General features: G+C 35.7%; 2 protein-coding genes across 2 annotated transcripts; one reads left to right on the top strand and one right to left on the bottom strand.

Moving 5' to 3' along the window:
* The first annotated feature begins 2,703 nt into the window (after positions 1-2,703).
* LOC101890703 (radial spoke head protein 4 homolog A) lies at positions 2,704-7,757 on the top strand. The gene is given in 11 exon segments (XM_059125556.1): positions 2,704-2,776; positions 2,830-3,040; positions 3,097-3,128; positions 3,131-3,154; positions 3,157-3,192; positions 3,195-3,908; positions 3,911-3,943; positions 3,946-4,203; positions 7,030-7,278; positions 7,314-7,704; positions 7,748-7,757. Coding segments are annotated over 11 exon segments (2,031 nt in total).
* A 63-nt stretch (positions 7,758-7,820) lies between these two features.
* Positions 7,821-18,473, bottom strand: LOC131802222 (L-threonine ammonia-lyase-like). The gene is made up of 6 exons (XM_059122002.1): positions 17,972-18,473; positions 17,826-17,896; positions 10,246-10,342; positions 9,823-10,176; positions 9,468-9,760; positions 7,821-8,270 (listed from the first exon to the last, which is right to left on the bottom strand). Exons 1-6 carry the CDS (start codon positions 18,281-18,283, stop codon positions 7,907-7,909), a joined length of 1,491 nt encoding a protein of 496 aa, XP_058977985.1. The 5' UTR covers positions 18,284-18,473; the 3' UTR covers positions 7,821-7,906.
* Positions 18,474-20,102: the final 1,629 nt, after the last annotated feature.

The raw sequence follows: 20,102 nt of genomic DNA, 5'->3' as shown, positions 1-20,102 counted from the left end.
CCAGATTAATTTTAGAAAATATTAAAATGTGCATATTTGAAGTAGATCATACCACCTATCAACATTTAGAGCAGTCACAGTTTGGTTTCAGGGGAACTAATATATAGAAGGCATATCCAATCTGAGCCGATTTTCACTAAATTTGACGAAGACATTTTAATCTTGTATACCAAAAAACATTGCTATACAGTTCATGATATCACTTCGTTAAAAATATATCGGAGCCGAGTTCCACAAAATGTAAACGTTCGTTCCGAAATTCACTCCATTTTGGCTGATATTAGTCTTATTTGCACTATAAACCTGAAATCGGATTAAGGACATATATGGGACCTATATCCAAATATTAGTCGTTCTCGATCAAATTTGGCAACAATTTCTGAGCTCTATAAGATATCTGGTATCAAATATCATTTGATACCGAATGCATATTACGAATTTGAGGGACTTAAACACAAATCGAGTGAAACATATATATGGGAGCAATAGCTATATCTGAACCGATTTTCACCTAAATTTAATGTACTTGCTTCCAGACTGAACTCGGTCGGATAGGCGAAAATTCAGGCCATTTGGATTATCCAATCTGAACCGATCTTGACAAATTTGATACACTTATTTCAGAGCTGTATCTGATCTGTTACCAACGATCATCGTTGTGAAATGCAGAGTACACGCGTGAGGGACTTAAAACCCCAAATCGAAAAATATATATGGGAGCTATAGCTATACCTGAACCGATTTGATGTACTTTTTTCTAGAATGAACTCGGTCCGATGTGCCGAAATTCAGGTCATTAGGACTGATATTGGCCTTTTGGCGCATAATTAATGCGAAATCGGTTGAAGATATATGAGAGCTATATCTTAATCTGATCCGATTATCACCAATTCCTTCGTGCTCGTCCTTGGGCCAAGCAAATATTGTTTGGAAAAATGTCATCTCAATCTGATAATAAATGCGACCTGCATGTTGTTCACAAGAATACATGGACGGACTGACTGACATGCATAAATCGACTCAGAAAGTGATTCTATGAAGATCCTCAAGAGTAACTATGGTCTATCTCGCTTCCTTCTCCCTGTTACATTATATCCAATTTTATTCATCCCAGCTTTTGGTTGAGAGAAATATTTAGATATAGAAGTTGTAAGTAATCGCTGACGGACATCGCTAGTCGACTTCAAATGTTCTGAAACGGATTGGGTACAAAGAAACCTAGGGTCTGAAACCGTTATTTCGATGAGGCACGTTTTGGTCGCATCACGCTGAGTGTATAACAAGTAAAAAAAGTTGTAAGTTCGGCCGGGCCAAACTTTTAATACCCTCACACCATTTGGTAAAAATTTGGCAAATTCCCAAAAAAAAAATCCATTAAAAATTCTGTTAAAATTTAAAAAATACCGAATGCCTTACGACGACGTTTACCTGCATAGACAACTTTTGTCATAAGTTATTACAATATTTAAATGCGAAACTTGAAGAAAAATCTGTTTATAATGTAGCTAAAATCATCAAAATGCCGAAGACGTGGACCTGCACAGACAATTTTTCTGGCATGGGCTGAAGTATCCATTACGAACTTCACATGCGAAATTTGAAACAATCCCGGTAAATAATGTAGCTAAAATCATCAAAATACCGAATATCGGGGGAAACGGTATATGGGGGTTATACGAAGACGTGGACCTACATAGCCCATTTTCGGTTTTATGCTGTAGTATCTATTACAACTTCAAATACCACATTTGAAACAATTCCGATACATAATGTCGCTAAAATCATCAAAATACCGAATATCGGAGGGTACCGTTATATTGGAGGCTATACGAAGACGTGGACCTGCACAGACAATTTTCTGTCTTAGGGCGTAGTATCCATTTTGGACTTCAAATACCAAATTTGAAACAATTTCCGTGAATAATGTCGCTAAAATCATCAAAATACCGAATACCGGAGGTACCGTTATATGGGGCCTATTGATAACAGGATCTACATGGCCCATGTACGAACTTAAACCTGCCTACTGGCAAAATATACATGTGTGGCAAAATTTTAGCCTTCTATCCTCAATTTGTTCGAAAGATAGCGTGATTACAACAGACAGACAGACAGACAGACGGACATGGCTAAATCGTCTTAGAATTTTACGCTGATCAAGAATATGTATACTTTGTGGGTCTGACATGAGTATTTCGAGGAGTTACAAACGAATGACAAAATTAATATACCCTCCATAGTATGGTGGAGGGTATAAAAATGCAGGAAAATAATGAAGGATGATTAAAGCCGATTTGAATTGACTTGGCGGTAACTCTGTGTAAGATTTAACTTCCTATGTGGATTCGTTAAGGACATGACTTGGAGAATTTTACGGTTGATCAAGAGTCTTAAACGACCTTTTGGAAGAATTACCAATCGTAATGATAAAGTTTGTATACCGAAAATTTATATTGGAGGGACATAATATGACAATATTTCTATCCATTGCAAAGCCCATAAAGTTATGGCTAGTAAAAAATATATTTCGAATCACGAAATATCGAGTATTGTTACTACGTCGCAACAATTTTTATTAAAATTTCCGATTTGTTGCCATTACCAATCCAATCGACGTCAATTCCATCAAAATAATTTATTTTTATTTCTATTAACTTTCAAAACTTCAAACATACATATTTACCCATACAGCCGATTTAAATCATGAATTTGGATACGAATTTCTCATGTGGGGATTTCATACCAACAGATACTTCCAGTAGTGTTAAAATTGGTGGTGACTATCCCTTTCCCAGAGCACAGCCAGCATGTGCAGAATCTGAAGAGAAGATATCAAAAACAACTTCAAACAATCGTTTGAGCAATGTCCCTCTGTGATAATATCGAGCTCTTCTTCATCCTCCCTAATTAGCAGTGCACTTTTCAATCAGGATTGCCGGAAACAAAAATTATCCCGCCCCGCAGCACCAAATATTGACTATGAATTGGCATTGGCCAAATCGATAATGCAGCAATACAGCAGTATTAGTGGCGATAATCTGTGAGTAGCAAAAAGTTTGGATTAAAAGTGAATTTTCTAATTTCAATATTGTACAGTTTCGACCATTTATCGGACATCATAAAACGTGTCATGACGAGAGGCCACCAAATGTCATTGATTTTTCGAAGAGTTCAGTCGCAATGTTCGTGAGCAGAACTACATCTCCCCGAACGCTTTCCTCCGAATGGAGTATACGAAGAACATCGTCTATATCAGGTGGCAAAGAAACAGTTGATGTCCATGAAGTTACCCCAAGTCGATTATACCAAACCTGGCATCTCCTAGGAAGATCTGGAAGAGGAACTCCAAAAAGAAGAAAACCTAAAACTGGAATTAAAATCAGAATTTCCCTATAAATTTCGAATTTTCAATGAACGTGTTCAATATTTACAATTCTATTGGAACCAATGTGGTTTTAGCATTTCCTCTGAAGATATTTTTCAGCTGGCCTGTTCCATGGATCGTATCCAGACACATTCCTCCATTAGGCAGTGCCGTTTTTGGGGCATGATAAATGGCCTGAAGTCGTCGTATTACATTGTCGAAGCCCTGTTGACAAACGAAGAAATTGATTCGAGATTTCTGCAAATGCATAAGGAAATTGCCGAAAATCAATGGAGAATGCCAGACGAAATAAAACTACCATCTCATATAGGTCCAGAACTAATACCAGGATCGGTAGGCTGGGAAAATTATCCCCACGATGAACTGGAAAATATGAAACCTAATGCTATGCCCATTCCCACTGTGAGGCGCGAAGAACTTTTCGATATACCTCCCGAACCCATAGGTCAGGGAGTTAATCGTTTTTCATATTTTGTGGTGAACTGCCTTTCAGATGAATGGATTGAGCTGCCGATTTGTACACCCAACAAATTGCAGTTTCTCGCCAAATTAAGAAATTTTAACCGGTGATTTGGAAGCTGATATTATTTCATATCCCTGTTTTCCGGGCAAAGAGAAACATTATTTGCGGGCAATGATTGCTCGCATTACTGCTGGGACCCAAATAGCTCCCAAGGGATATTATCGCAAAATGACGAAAAGTGAGAAAAGACTTTTTGATGGTATGGTTGATGATGAAATGGGTGAAGAGGAAGAAGACGAAGGAAATGCAAGTACATTTTTTGGCGAAGGAGAAGATGAGGGAGACGAAGAACCAGGTACAGGAAAAATAATTATTTGGTTTGCTTTGTTTGATAAACTTTTGATTTAAGAGAACTGGTTACTTAAAAAACAGTAAGGAAAGGTCAAAAGTGGGGCGGGGACGAAAAAAAGTTTATGTGAAGTAGATCATACCAACTATGAACCTAATTTGAATGCGTATCATGGCTTAGAGTAGTCAAATTTGGGAACTATATCCAACTCTGAATCAATATTCAACAAATTTGACGGAGGATTCTGTACCTCTAGTACCAAATAACATTGCTGTATAGTTAGTGCATGATATGACTTCGATAAAAATTATATTAAAAAATATTATTGAAGCAATAGATAAACCGGACTGAGTTTCAGCAAATGGAAAAATTCGGTTGAATATGAACCATCTATCCAATTTGTGCAGATATTACATATATGGTGAACAATAAGCGTAAAATCGGATGAAGATATATATATCGAAGCTATATAAAAATCTGAACGGATATCGATACAATTTTGGCAGAGGTATTTTCGAGCTGTATCTAATGTCCGGTATCAAATAAATTGTTGTGGCGTGCATACTACTCCATGTGGTGGGCTTTACATCAGATCGGCTGAAACATGCATATGGGAGCTATAGCTAAATCTGAACCGATTTTCACCAAAATTTAAAGTACTTGCTTCTTGGTTGAATTCAGTCTGAAGTGCCAAAATTCACTCCTTTTGGACAGATATTAGCTATTTGGTGCGTAATAAACCTGAAGAAAGATATATGTATAGGAGTTATATCCAAATCTGAACCGATCTTGAAAAAATTTAGGCGCTTATGTCTAAGACGTATCTGATATCTGGTACCAAATTTATGTGGAGTGCATGTTACGAACGTGTGCAAAACGTAAACACCAAATCGGATGAAACATGTACAGGATGAGATAAAAAAACTACAATCAAATCAAACGCCATAATTTTTAATTTAAAAAAAAAAATATTGAATGAAAGCAAAAAATGTCGGAAATAGCATCATATTTTAGAATATGTATAGATTTGTTCGAATTGGCCACCTTTGGCACGAATTATGGGCTTCAAACGGCCGATGAAAACGTCACACGCTGCCCGAATGTTGCTATGCGGTATTTTGGCCCATTCTCGGCAAAGCGCTTGCTTGTGGTGATCAACACTTTGGTATATTTTAGTGCCAACCTTAGTCTCCAAAACACTCCAGACACAATAGTCCAACGAATTGATATCCGGAGATTTTGGGGGCCATTGTGCGCTGGAAATGAAGCGAGGAACCTCAGTTTGTAACCATTCTGGTTGGCGCGTGCTGAGTGCGATGGTGCTGAGTTCTGTTGGAATGTCCAAGGTCTGCGGCAAAAATGTTTGCGTTCCCAAGGCTTTAATACACCCTCCAGAATATTTTCGCGATAATATTCTGCATTTATTCTGATGCCACGGTCGATTAATACGAGGGGAGAGCGACCATCGGCCATTATGGCGGCCCACACCATCATCATGGCCGACGCTTGAGTTCTGGTGGCCAACCGAAGGTCCACATTTTCAGCTGACCTCTTTGGCAAGTAAACACCATAATATTGGTTGTTTATAAACTGCTGGACATCAAATGTTTTCTCATCGGAGAAAACCAAATTCGACAGGTCACCACTTTCGGTCAAGCGAAGCAACTCCTTAGCTCTTTTAAGTCTATTTTCTTTCTATTGCCGTTGCGGTGTAAGTTCTTGCACTTTTTGGAATTTCAATGACTTTACCCCGAGCTAATTTTCCAATATTTGCCGAATGGAATATTGCGATATGTTCAGGGTTTCAATCAAGACGCTTCTTTCCTTTTCGAACCATTTCTGCTGATGTTGCTGTTTTCTTCCGCCCACTCCCTTGACGACGGGCTACGCTACCAGTATCAAGCTTACGGGCGATGGTACGAGACACAAAAGATTGATTCACATTTAAATGCTGGAGTGCTCTAACGATAGCCATTTGCGGTTTTCCAGCAAAATATAAAGAAATCACACTATCACGCTTGAATTCCATTACGAACATTTTTTCAGGAAAATTCTCACCAAAATGCTTTTGTACCCTTATAAACAATATAATGAGCTGTCACTGGAATAATTTTAACAGATGTCGGACGAGTGGCTTAGAAATGACAGCAGTCTGAATTTGGTTGTCATATTTTTTCATCTCACTCTGTAATATTTTATCAAACTTAGATCGAGTTCGGAGATGGGCAATGTATGCTCCCGATTTTTTTTTTTTTTTGAGAGAGGGCAAACTAAGGGTAAAGTCAAATCTGGCAATATGTAGTAGTAGGGTATGTGGGTCCAGGCTTTCTGGTACTTTCAATAACCAGTCGAATTCTAATTTTTTCTTAACATTTCATTTAACTTTAATTAAACACGAAAATGGACAATATCGGTCTACACTTTACGGTACCTGTCCCAAAAACATATCTCATTGAAAGACAAGGGTGTCAGGCGCATTCTTTCCCTATCTCTCTTTCCCTATCTCTCTGTGGGTCAAAATTTTAAATAATCGTATGATTGTCCAACAAAAAAAAAAACTTTATCTTCCTTCAATTCAAATACCTTGAAAATACATATAAGGTTTATTTGTTTAAAAACGTGTTTTAGAACTCACAAGGGTTCATACGAACCCCATTTGAGGACATTTTGTATTCTTCTACCCAGATGATACGCATGATGATTTCTGAAGGGGGGTTCCGATTAGCGACTGAATAAACACATCTTTATCAAATTTTTTCAAATTAGATGCAAAAAGTTATTCTATTGTTATTGTTTTATAAAAAAATTTCTAAATTTAAAACCAATTTTCAGATAATGACATTGTTTTGGTCAAGAATGAAAATTATAATCCGTTATCTTTAAAAACCTTAAACGAAGCCTCGCAATGGCTTCACACAAGGCCCAACATTTTAAAACAAGGGCGTGTTGTTTGGTTCGATGAAGAAAAGGCAAAACGTGAACGTCAGCGGGAACTTAAACGCTTGGAGAAACAACGTGAGCTTGCAGAAATGGGTTTAGAAGAAGATAACAACGAAGAAGTAGGCGATGAAGAGGACAAAAGCGAAGAAACCGATTCCGATGAAGGCGGAGAAGAGAGGAACTTGAAGAACCTGATTTACGTGAATATGGACCCTCGATATTGAGTCCTTGTTCTCGAGATGTAAACCCCGAAATGCCGGTGCCATGGATTGGACGTTTCACCAGCAATTTCACCAATAAAAATGAACGTATTCTGATAATGAGATCCAATCTATGGCCAGGAGCCTTTTCCTTTGCTTTTGAGGATCTTTGCGATTCCATTTATTTGGGTTGGGGTCATAAGTATGTGGCACGTAACATGGCATGGGAACATATACCAGATCCAGATGAGGAATATCCTCATATGCCAATGGATTTTGTGGAGACCACTGATCCCAGTGTTGAAATGGAGGAAGCCTATCGCCTAAGTTTGCTCAAAAAGGAACTGCAGTTGGTGGCTATGGGAGAGCATTTGGGTGATTATGAAATGAAACTCATGAATCTGAGAAAGAAGCAAGTGATGATGATGAGGAAGAAGAAGAAGAGGAGGAGGAGGAAGAATAATAACAAACAAATTTTAATAGTTACTTAAATAAATAATAATTTATTGATTAAATACATTTTTATAAAAATAATAACAAGGATTTTATGCTACAAGGACTTCGCGTTTCTACTTCTTGCCTTGATTAATCATTTGTTCATGTATGGCCAATGGCTCTTCAGAAAATTGCACTTTCGAATAATGTCTCTTCAGTTCTTCTTTCAATTCTGTACTGTGGGCCCAATCTCTGGTCTCACACACCACCTTGACTTCCACTGTATAGATATCCTTTAGCCAGGCTCGTTCATGCATAATATCCTTAATGGATACACCAAGTTCTGAGAGAATTTCACACAGCTCATGAATGCCACCAGGACGATCGGATACCTCAACATTGAATTTAACCAAACGACCCTCGGCAGCCAAGCCACGTTCCAAACAGCGACCGAACACTGTTGTGTCGATGTTACCACCACATAGGAGGACGACAACCCTGGAAAGTTGAAAAAATGAAGATGGTAGTTATCTTTGCAAGTTCAGTTTTATATCTAAAGAAATGTGGGACCATGTGGGTCTGAAGAAAAACTTGCCAAAATTTTATTTCTACAGAAAATTTGGTCCAAAATGTTATCTCTATAGAAAAATTGATCCAAATTCTATCACTATCAAAAATTTGGTCCAAATTTTATTGCTATCAGAAATTTGGTCCAAATTTTATCTCTATAGAAAATTTGGTCCAAGTTCTATCTCTATACAACATTTGGTCCAAATTCTATCTCTATACAAAATTTGGTCCAAATTTTATCTCTATAGAATATTTGGTCCAAATTCTATCTCTATAGAAAATTTGGTCCAAATTCTATCTCTATAGAAAATTTGGTCCAAATTCTATCTCTATAGAAAATTTGGTCCAAATTCTATCTCTTTAGAAAATTTGGTCCAATTCTATCTCTATAGAAAATTTGGTCCAAATTCTATCTCTATAGAAATTTGGTCCAATTCTATCTCTATAGAAAATTTGGTCCAAATTCTATCTCTATAGAAAATTTGGTCCAAATTCTATCTCTATAGAAAATTTGGTCCAAATTCTATCTCTATAGAAAATTTGGTCCAAATTCTATCTCTATAGAAAATTTGGTCCAAATTCTATCTCTATAGAAAATTTGGTCCAAATTCTATCTCTATAGAAAATTTGGTCCAAATTCTATCTCTATAGAAAATTTGGTCCAAATTCTATCTCTATAGAAAATTTGGTCCAAATTCTATCTCTATAGAAAATTTGGTCCAAATTCTATCTCTATAGAAAATTTGGTCCAAATTCTATCTCTATAGAAAATTGGTCCAAATTCTATCTCTATAGAAAATTTGGTCCGAATTCTATCTCTATAGAAAATTTGGTCCAAATTCTATCTCTATAGAAAATTTGATCCAAATTCTATCTATATAGAAAATTTGATCCAAATTCTATCTCTATAGAAAATTTGGTCCAAATTTTATCTCTGACGAAAACTTGGTCTAAATTGTATCTCTATCGAAAAATTGGTTCAAATTTTTTCTCTAACGAAAATCCAATCCAATCCAATCCAATCCAATTTTAATCTCTAACAAAAGTTTGGTCCACATTCAACCTCTATAAAAAAAAATTTGGTCGAAGCTTAAAAATGTCTATCTTTCTTTAAGAAAATCTTACTTCTTGCCCTTCAGTTCCGGCAACTGTCCAGCCAAAATGGCAGCCAAACCCGAAGCTCCAGCGCCTTCAACCACACATTTCTCTTCTTCGACCAGACGTAAAATGGCCAAGGCAATCCATTCTTCTTTGACCACCACCATTTTGTCAATCAATGGCAAGGCTGTGACAAAGGCATTGTAACCCACCTTGGGTACAGCTAAACCATCGGCTAAGGTATTCTTAATGGGCGTGTGAATCGGGCCATTATTTTCCATGGCATTAGAGAAACTGGGACATTTGGCTGATTCAACACCCTAGAATGGAGATTTTAAAATTAAAACAAAAAATTCAAACAAATCGCCAAGTTTCGACTTACAATTATTTTTGTTTTTGGCGACAAGGCCTTAATGGCCGTTGCAATGCCCGCGATGAGGCCACCACCGCCAACGGGTATAATAACTGCATCGGGATTTGGAACTTGTTCGAGAATCTCCAAACCAATAGTACCCTGACCGGCCATAATGTGTGGATGATCGTAACCGTTGATGTACAACATTTTCTGTTCTTTGGCCATTTTCATGGCTAAGGCCTTGGCCTCGCCCATATCCTTGCCTTCGACAATAACATTGGCCTTGTAGTTACGACATTTTTGAATTTTCATAATCGGAGCCGCCTTGGGCATTACCACTGTCACAGGAATGTTCAATTTCCAGCCATGATAACTGAGAGCCTAAACAATAAAAACAAATAATAATTTGAAGTATTTTGAAATCTTAAAAAAATGAGATTTGGGACTTACCTGAGCATGATTACCCAACGAAGCCGAAATAACACCGATTTTCTTCTGCTCATCGGATAGAGACAATAAAGCATAGCGAGCACCACGTTCTTTGAAGCTGAAATAAAGAGATTTTTTAAACTATTTAAAAAACTGCCAAACTCAAAAATTGTTTGTATTTTTTCAAAATGTTGACTTTTGTCAAGGGCCTATTTTGACACCATCAACAATTGGTAAGCACACGTATCACTATAGCATAGTAATGACAACTACATACTCTCTGCATTACCAGTAAGCTAAAAAATAATGAATTATTCCTAACATTAATATCGGGATGTTTTAATGTCGACCTGACTTGCACAAATTTGGATTATGACATTTGTACCCTTTTTCATAATTCGATTTTAATGCCCGAAAACTCCCAATTCTTGCATCGAACATTGAATGAAGTGCGTATTACGGCTTTAGAGCCTTTCCTTATATGGAAAACGTACTTAATTGCATACAAATCTATTAGAAAATGTTTTCTTAATCGTCAAAATACCGAATATCCGAAGGTACCGTTACATGTGCGCTACACGAAAACGTGGACCTAGATATTCAATGTTCTGCCGCCGGAGCTAGAACCCATCATGAACTACAAATACGAATTTTTAGACAAATCTGTTTTAAAATGTGCCAAAAATCATCAAAATACCGAATATCGAGAAGTACAGATATATGGGCCAATATGAAAACGTGGACATGGACATACAATGTTCCGCCACCGAAGCTAAAACCCACAACGAATTAAAAATACCAATTTTTTGGACAAATCTGTGGAAAAATGTGCCAAAAATCATCAAAATATCGAATATCGGAAGGTACCGTTATTTTGGAGATATCCCAAAAAGTGGACCGATATATCTCATTTTCAATACCAACGATCTTAGGCACAATACAAACTACTGCGTCAAATTGTAAAGCTCTGCGACAAATATGGAAAAGTTATTTCTGAGGCGTATCTGATATCTGGTTCACAATATCATTGAGCGCATATTACGAATGTGTCATATATCTGAACCGATTTTCACCAAATTTGAAGTACTTTATTTTCGGCTGAATTCGATCGGATGGGACTAAATCCATCCCATTTGGACAAATATTACACATATGACATTAAAATTGAACGAAAATATATGAACTAATATATCTAAATCTGAATCAAAATTTCCAGACATACTTCTGGACTGAGCTTGGCCTTGTGTACTAAAATTCATTAGATTCGGATTGATATTACGCATTTGGTGCGCAATATTTATGAAATCAGACGATACTATATATGGGAGCTGTATCCAAATATGATTCGATGATTTGTGGAAAATTTCATCTCAATCGAACAATTTCGTTTCTCTGGTAGAAAATGCACCGAACATAAGTAATTAGAAATGGCGACGAATTTGATGTGATTCCGAAACCATTTTGATAATATTTGAAAGTTTCAAATGTTTAAAAATTCTACCTATTTGTAATAAAGTGAAAATGTATTTCATATCTGTTAGATTTGTTTTTGACTCAAAAACGTTATAAATCTGCGGGGAAGTACATAAAAATTGAACAGATATGGTCTATATTCTCCCTTTGTTTATGAATTGCTGTTTTGACGCGTTTTAAATCCAGAACTAAGCGGATTTCAAACTCAAAAAATTTTTCGAATAATTTGCCATTGTTGACTAATTAACATTGAGAAACAAAACTCAAACATAAGCAAATTCGCCAGCGATGATATCTCGGCGTCTTTTTTTAGAGCCGAGGACCTTTGTCCTATTTAAAATAAAAAATGAAACGGCACACACGTATTGCCACAGTTGAATGCATTTTAAAATGAGATCTAGTAAAAAATGTCTTAATTGCCATTTCTTATCGCATTTTTTGGATTGGGTGTTAAATATGGGAACGGAACTATTTATTTTTTATAATTAATATAAAATCAAAATTAATTATAATTAATATAAAATTAAAAGAGACGAAATTTTTGACTAAATAAAATTACTTTTCAAGTTTATTGAAAAGTAATTTTATTTAGTCAAAAATATAATACATTTATATAATGATTTTGAAATATGTATTTGAAATACATATTTTTTAAATATTTATGTATTTGAATAAAATCTTTATTTTTAATTCAATATTCATTCATGTATATATAAGCTTTCTTATGATGCAAACTTTGCTCTAAACTAATGCTTATCAAGATCAAGTTCGAAAATGATATATTTCGATGTAGTTCTTCTAGTCTTTGTTATCAAAAGAAATTTAACTTTTTTTTAGTGTATTGTGTAGAAACACAAATTTAAAATTTCTTCCCACTTTACTTATTAGAAAAACTTGGACTTTGCTCCCCATAATTTTCCAACCATTTCCATTTTCATGTATCAACGGATTTAAAAAAAAAAAAGAATATGAAACGTGAAGTGTCTGCCGATACTAGATTGCAATACGAAGCGTGGCTGATTGGAAAACTTTTTTCCATTGACCGTACAGTAAATTGATTGTCATAATGAATAAAGAGAGGCAGACATTTATTTGATAAGGAACAAACCATGACGATTATATTATATGCGTCTGGACTATGAGACGGAACATAAAGGTAATGCAATGCAGACGTCCAGTCATTCCGTTTCATGGCTGTGTTTGTTTTTTAATAAACTATTTTTATTTCCTATATTTCCTCTGAATGTACAGAAATCGTTCATTTACTCAAAGGGTGGGGTAACGCATAAAATGTATATTTTCTGTTAGTAATTCTTATTTTTTATTCAACTTACTTTATCATTCTATCCAATTATCATACTGTAGAATTCAAGACGTTAGGGCTATGAAATTTGACAATAATCATCAAAACGGCATTTTGAGTTTTCAAACCACGCTTGCGCATTTGACGCAGATATCTAGTGACACTTTTGGAAATAATTGTCCAGCTACTTTTACAAATTACAAATAACACCTCGAAATATTGGTTTCCCACATAGGAAAGTATATATGGATGTTCCTATCTCGCCGAGCTGAGTCGATCTATGTCCGTCCGTCCGTCTCTCCGTCTGTCCATGTTAATTTGTAATCACTCTACAGGTCGCAATTATGGCCCGATCTTCACGAAATTTCGAATGTAGGTGGGGTTGAGGTCAGAATAGAACCCTATTTTTTGGAGATGATCGCATAATATTAAGGTGTTGAAATGGACCAAAAACTGAAAAATTTCCTGATTTTGCAGTTGCTCTACATGTCGCAGTTATAGACCAATCCACGCGGAAGTTAGCATGGGGCTAGAGCTTAGGACTGGGCAGAAGCCTTCCAATTTTGATGGTCATAGGGTAATATTTAGTGGGTGAAAAAGAACATAGCATTTGTGTTAAATAAAAGTCAAATTTTCCATTAAACCGCGAATATTTTTAATCCCGGCGAAATCACGAATAGACGAACAGGTCAATTCTGACCGTTACGTAGATGCCGATTGTAAATATATCTGATATATATCGGGAAATATATACAATGTAAATATACAATGGAAGGGGATGTTAGCTAGAATGCATATATCTCAAGAATGGCTTTACCGATTTTGACAAATTTTGTCAATTCAGAATGACTTTTTGGCATAAGAGAACAAAATCTAAAAAAAATCACAAAAAATTGTGCCAATAATGGTATTATTATAGATTTTGTAGCATTTTGTGACATTTTTTATTTTTTCATATTTTTTATCGCGTGCGATATTTTCAATTTGACTTACGATATATTGTAATATTTTTTCACCTTACAACACAGGTTGGGGTTATTATATATGGATTGCAAATATCGTCCGATCCTCACGAAAATTTTCACAAGAGTAGGGTTGGGCTCAGAAGGGCTAGGCCTATTGTTTTCAAAGATGTCCGCAATATATTAGGGGTTGAAATGGACCAACAACTAAAAATTATCCTGATTTTGCAGCCTTTATAAATGTCACAAATAGAAACCGACGGACACGAAATCTCGCATAAAGTTTGAGTTTAGGACAGCGGGTACAATGGACCACTAATTTAGTGTGAAAAAATACCAGCATTACTTACAGGCGATATCCGAAATACACAAAAGGCGAACTTGTGGCTTTTTTATGCTGATTTCGTTGACGAATATAGCCAAATATCGTAGACAAGCAAATCATAAAGATGAATCTACATTGAGAGATACAGAGGGGCCTCTTGCTTTTGGAGATGATCGCAAAATATACAGGGGTTCAAATGAACCAAAAACAGAAAAAAATTCCTGATCACACAATTGTAGCCAATCGACACGCCTGAGAAGAGAGTTTAGGACAGGGCAGGATTCAACCATTATGAATGGGAAACAATTAACAGTATGGCGGAGTGCTTAAATATTGGGCAAATGTCCGTGGTCGACATAATTTCAGAAGCGAAATCTTCCAAAATCGATCTGGATATAAGGGGGCTTCTAACATATTATAGTGTTGTAGGGTATAACATAGTCGGCCATAGCCTTTGCTTACTTGTTATATATGTAACAATTTTTTTTTTTAATGAGAGACATCATCTTTGAAATCTGTGTATAGTTAGATAGATTGCAGGTTCCAATTAATAAAAAGTGTCCTCTATCAAACATCTTTTTTTCACTGAGAACACAAGCTGCTAAATTGACGCCAAGAATGCAACTAACAAATTGCATGTTCGATTTTGACTTGATTACAATTCACTTACTCAAACTCCAAAATGTCTGTTTCCTATCATAATTTGTAAATCCAATAGACAAACGAACTTAGAATTTAACTCTGGACTTGAATGTTAATCGGCAAAATTTAGGTAAATATATATCCTAAGTCAACGACCATTTTTACACCCTACACTGTGGTACAGGGTATTTCTATACCATCCACCATACAATGAAGGTCCTTCCTCGAAATATCGTCGGAAACCCCAAAATGTATACATATTTCCGATCAGATTAAAATTATAAGCCGATTTAGCGATTTTAGTCTGTCTTTCTGTTGAAATCACAATAGAATTCACATTGTTTAATCCAGAGCTGAAACTTAACTATTGGGGTTCTCCGAAAGTCTGTTCTCTTCCTGCGAAAAGGTGTTCGCTACAGGTCCACTAATGGCTTTAGCCCCCATATAACGGTACCTCCCGATTTTCGATATTTTGAAGTTTTATGTCACAAAACGCAACGATGTTTATGTCACATTTACTCCCTGTGTGAAGGAATGGACCTATGTTTTCCAATTTAATACCTGACCCAATATTTTACCAAAATCGTGTAGTGTTCGATGTTTTGAAAAGAGATGATACTCCCCTTGTCTTGTGTCGTATTAATAAATTTTGAAAATATCTGTAGCTTGTACCCACCTTTCTATTAACTCTACCGAAATTTAATCTATTCCCCTAAAAACCGTAACAAAAATCAAAAGTCAAAATGCCAAATATCGGTAGGTACTATTATAAGGGACCAAAAGAAAAACTTGGCCCAATATCCAGAAACAGAAAGTAGAACCCGTTATGAACTCTAATTTTATATTATTCCGGTCGTAAAATTACTGAATATTGTTGAGGTACAATTATGTATATGGGGGATATACGAAAACGAGGAGCAATAGTGTCAATATTCTGCCACATGATGCAGAACTCTTTACGAACTCGTAATACCAGATTTTTTACGACTAATATTAGAAATTCGATAAATTCTTCAAAATACGGAAAAATTGAGATTTTCGCCTCTGGGTATGTCCGGCACCGGTTATCGCGAACCAAAGATTTCTAAATTTTAAACTTTTATTAAGTAGCCGGCCTCCGGCCGGGGCTTGAGATTTTCTCTTTTCTCTGGGTATGTCTGGCACAGGTTAACGCAAACTTAACTTTTGTAAATTTTAAACTTTTTGTAAATGTTAAACTTTTTTCTCCTCCAGCTAACACGAACCCAAGTTTTCCAAATTTTAAACTTTTTATAAGTAGCCGACTTCTCCTCCTCCAAATTGTTAAATCAAATGTAAAACCTATGGGTCACATCCAATGTTCCAACGACTTTCATAGACATTGTTCATCTTAATATTTCTGCTTATATCAAATACTGTCTACAGATTAGATAATCGGTTCATATATTCTGGTTCAAGCCTCACAAACGGTCAACATTATATTTGAAAATCATAAATTACATACTGCGTTTTCAAACAAGAGGTTTTATTTTGACAATTAACAACTACGCCATCGTTGCAAAAAATAGTAAGCAGCTAACATTTTTTGGGTTGTCGAGCAAAATAAAATCCGTGCACGTCTCTGAAGAACAGTTGCCGGTATTATTTCTGTACCCTATTAAAGCGTCAGTACAACGAATTTTGCATAAAGTCTTGGGTCGTAAGGCTTATAAAGTCCAGTTAACACAAAAACTCTAACCAAGCGGCGATGGTACACAATTTAACTTTTGAAGGAAGCTCCTGATTAAGACCAGAATTTCCATATCGCAACAAAACCATTTTGGAAAGTTTGAACTAAAAGGTCCTCTTCTTACACTTCTTCCTCTTTGTCTCAACATTTACTCCATTTTGGTCCAGAAATATGTTAGTTTTGAATATTAAATTTACAGATCCAATTCAAAATCTTAAACAAAGCTAACTAAGGCTGTTGTATTTCTTCCTTCGTTAACCATGAACCATTCTGTAAATTTTGCCATACTCCTCCGTTTTTTTTTCACAAAGTGAGTACTGTAATAATATTTAAAACATTTATGGAGAAGGACGATCTGTAATCTAATTATTGGATAGAATTAAGGGGTAAGGATTGTCTGAAAAATCGATGAATAAATTTTAACTCATTTTTTCAAATAATTTCTCCACAGTAAAAAAAGTTAATTTCAATTTAACATAATTTTATATAAAACCATTTGTAACAAGTAAGCAAAGGCTATAGTCGTGCGGGGCCGACCATGTGATACCCTACAACACTACAATATGTTAGAAGCCCCCTTATGTCCAAATCCATTTTGGGAGATTTCGCTTTTGACATTATGTGACGGAGCACTGCCCAATATTTACGCACTCCGTCGTATTTTGCGACCATCTCCAAAAGCAAGAGGTCCCTCTGTATCTCCAAATTTAGACTCTTCTATACGATCTTCTTGTCTACGATATTTGGCTATATTCGTCAACGAAATCAGCAAAAAAAGGCAGAAGTTCGCATTTTGTGTATTTCGGCTATCGCCTGTAAGTAATGTTGGTATTTTTCAGACAAAAGTATTGGTCCATCCTACCTGCTGTCCTAAACTCTAACTTCATGCGAGATTTCGTGTTCTTTGGTTTCTATTTATGACCTTTATAACGGCTGCAAAATCAGGAACAGTTTTAGTTGTTGGTCCATTTCAACCCCTAAATATATTGCGGACATCTTTGAAAACAATAGGCCTAGCGCTTCTGAGCCTAACCCTACCCTTTTCGTGAGGATCGGACGATAATTGCATTCTGTATATAATATCCCAAACCCCAACACAAAGTGTTGTAGGGTATAAAAACTAAACCGCCACAACCAATTAATTTAAATATTTCATATTAGATTGGAAAAAATCTTCAAATAACTTACCTTCCTGTGTACTGAAGGAAATCTTTTTTTAAATATAAGTCCATGCCATAGGAATCTGATGTCGTGGAGCGCTGTTGAGGAATATTAATAAATGTAAAAAACATCTTATTTTAATTTTCTTTCAATTTCAAAAAAAAAACACTTACCGGACACGGTGTCCTCTCAATGCCATCCTTAATTAAAAACGCAGCCGAAGTAATGTCATGGAATGAGATCTTTTGAGGATTTTTAGGATCACAATGGGGATCAATAATTTCACCATTTGCCTCAAACTGTGAAGGAATTTTACAACTTGCACTTGGTATGACAATTTTGCCATTTAGATTTTCCTTGATAATGGCTTTGTTGGCTCCATTTGTCGTTGTTGTTACTGTTGATGCATTGGCAGGAGATTTTGTGCCATTCGTGGGTTTTTCATTTGCCATCTGAACTTCTACGCCGTTTGAACCACCACCCATTTTTTTATTTTTTTTTTTTTCTAGATTTCTTTTCACTTCTTCGCCGAATCTTTGTTTTTTTCCTTTTCGCAGAAAGTGTACCACACACTCGCCACACTGTACGACCTTCACTGGGCGATTTTAAGAAAACAACTGAATTTAAGTTTTGTCCGCTATTTTGAATGTTAAATATTCCACCACCGCTGTTATGGATTTCAAACGTAAATCATAATTCGTCATATTGCCATTTCGCACTAAACACTGCTGATAATCTTCTTGGCGAATTATCAGCGACTATGGGATATACCCTACAGGCGGTAGATATGTTAGACTATTTGTAAACAGATAAGCGACGCCACCTCAATTGTGTGGCTTTAGTGGAAAGTCACCATTGATAAGTTATCAGCGTTTTTCTTGTCAGATGTTTCCTTTCATACATTTAGTTTCCATTAACTATACATAATCATGTCATATCGTAGGAATCTAAATAAATAGATGCACACATGCTTAGTAGAATTAAATTGATCTCCCGTCTTGAAATGTATCACTTCCAGACCAAATTAGTGCAAACTCAATTAAAAAAATAAGGTGAAATAAAATGGTATCTTTTCATGAGTTGAGAGAACTAAACATTAGCTGGCAAAGCTCCTCAAGTTGGTTTTCCACTTACAAAAAAAATTCAAAATTATTGAACCAGATTTTCTTCATCCATAGAAAAATATGGAATAATCGATTTCTTCTTTACTCGTAAGAGTACTCCCACTCAAATTCGAGTAATTCCATGCTATTATTTGAAGTACTTTTATGATCTCCAATATGTTGGCTACCTATATGGGAGGTTTATATTCTAATGGTCATCGGATAATATTTAGCGGGTAAAATAGAACATATATTTTGTGTTGAAAAAATTCAAAATTTTTCATTAAACCGTGAATATTTTAAATCCCGGCGAAATCAAAAGCCATTACAAGGTTACTTCTGATCTTTACATTGATGTTAACATCCATCAAATCGGATATATAGCAAAATATGTGCGATATATATGTCTATCAAAGAAGATATGCTTGAAAGATCTCTTATATGTCGAGAACGGCTGAACTGATTTCGACAGTTCTCATTAATTCAGAATGGCCTCTTGGCAGGAAAGAAAAAACGTCTAAAAAATTGCATAAAAATATCTCTCTAAAGATGAAAATATTGATTTTGTAATATTTTCTCATATTTTTCCAATTTTGTCATATTTTTGGCATATTTTCATTTTGAATTAAACATTTGGTAATATTTCTACAGCTAACAAAACTAAGTAGTTAGGATATCAGGATATCATATACAGATCTCATTTATGGCCCGATCCTTACGAAATTTTGCATGGGGATAAGATGAGGGTCAGAATAGAAGCCTACTCTTTTTGGAGATGATCGCCATATATTTAGGGGTTGAAATGGACCAAAAAACTGCAAAATTGTCGGCAGCTCGTAATTATCGCCTGATCCTCACGCAGATTTGAATGGGGGTTACCGGACATTGCAAAAGCCAAGCAGTTTTGGATGGCCATCCAAAAATATTCAATGTGTGAAGGAGTTTGCCAACTTTTGTAGACAAAATACGAAAATATCTATTCCAGAGACTTTTTGGAGAATTCACAAATACAGGAAAGACGCACTTCTGACTATTTCGTTAAGGCTGATTTCGTTGAAGAATATAGTCAAATGTCTGCTAATGATAAATGTTAATCTTTTGCCACTTCTGAGAGATTATAGGTCTTTGGGAAATATTGGTTCCAGATCTAGGAAGACCATTTACGTGCAACATCTACCTATAAATTGGAAATGAGCAAATT

This window comes from Musca domestica, unplaced genomic scaffold, assembly GCF_030504385.1.
Source record: "Musca domestica strain aabys unplaced genomic scaffold, Musca_domestica.polishedcontigs.V.1.1 1, whole genome shotgun sequence".
NCBI classification, from domain to species: Eukaryota; Metazoa; Arthropoda; class Insecta; order Diptera; family Muscidae; genus Musca; species Musca domestica.
The sequence above is the reverse complement of the archived record's forward strand: the minus strand, read 5'-3'. Positions and strand labels throughout refer to the sequence as shown.

Excerpts from the sequence above, each read along its gene's own strand:
- LOC131802222 (XM_059122002.1), bottom strand. The coding sequence starts at position 18,283 with ATGGGTGGTGGTTCAAACGGCGTAGAAGTTCAGATGGCAAATGAAAAA. Across the intron at positions 17,897-17,971 it reads TTGAGAGGACACCGTGTCCG|CGCTCCACGACATCAGATTC; the intron begins GTAAGTGTTTTT and ends ATTCCTCAACAG. Across the intron at positions 8,271-9,467 it reads CCGGAACTGAAGGGCAAGAA|GGTTGTCGTCCTCCTATGTG; the intron begins GTAAGATTTTCT and ends TCAACTTTCCAG.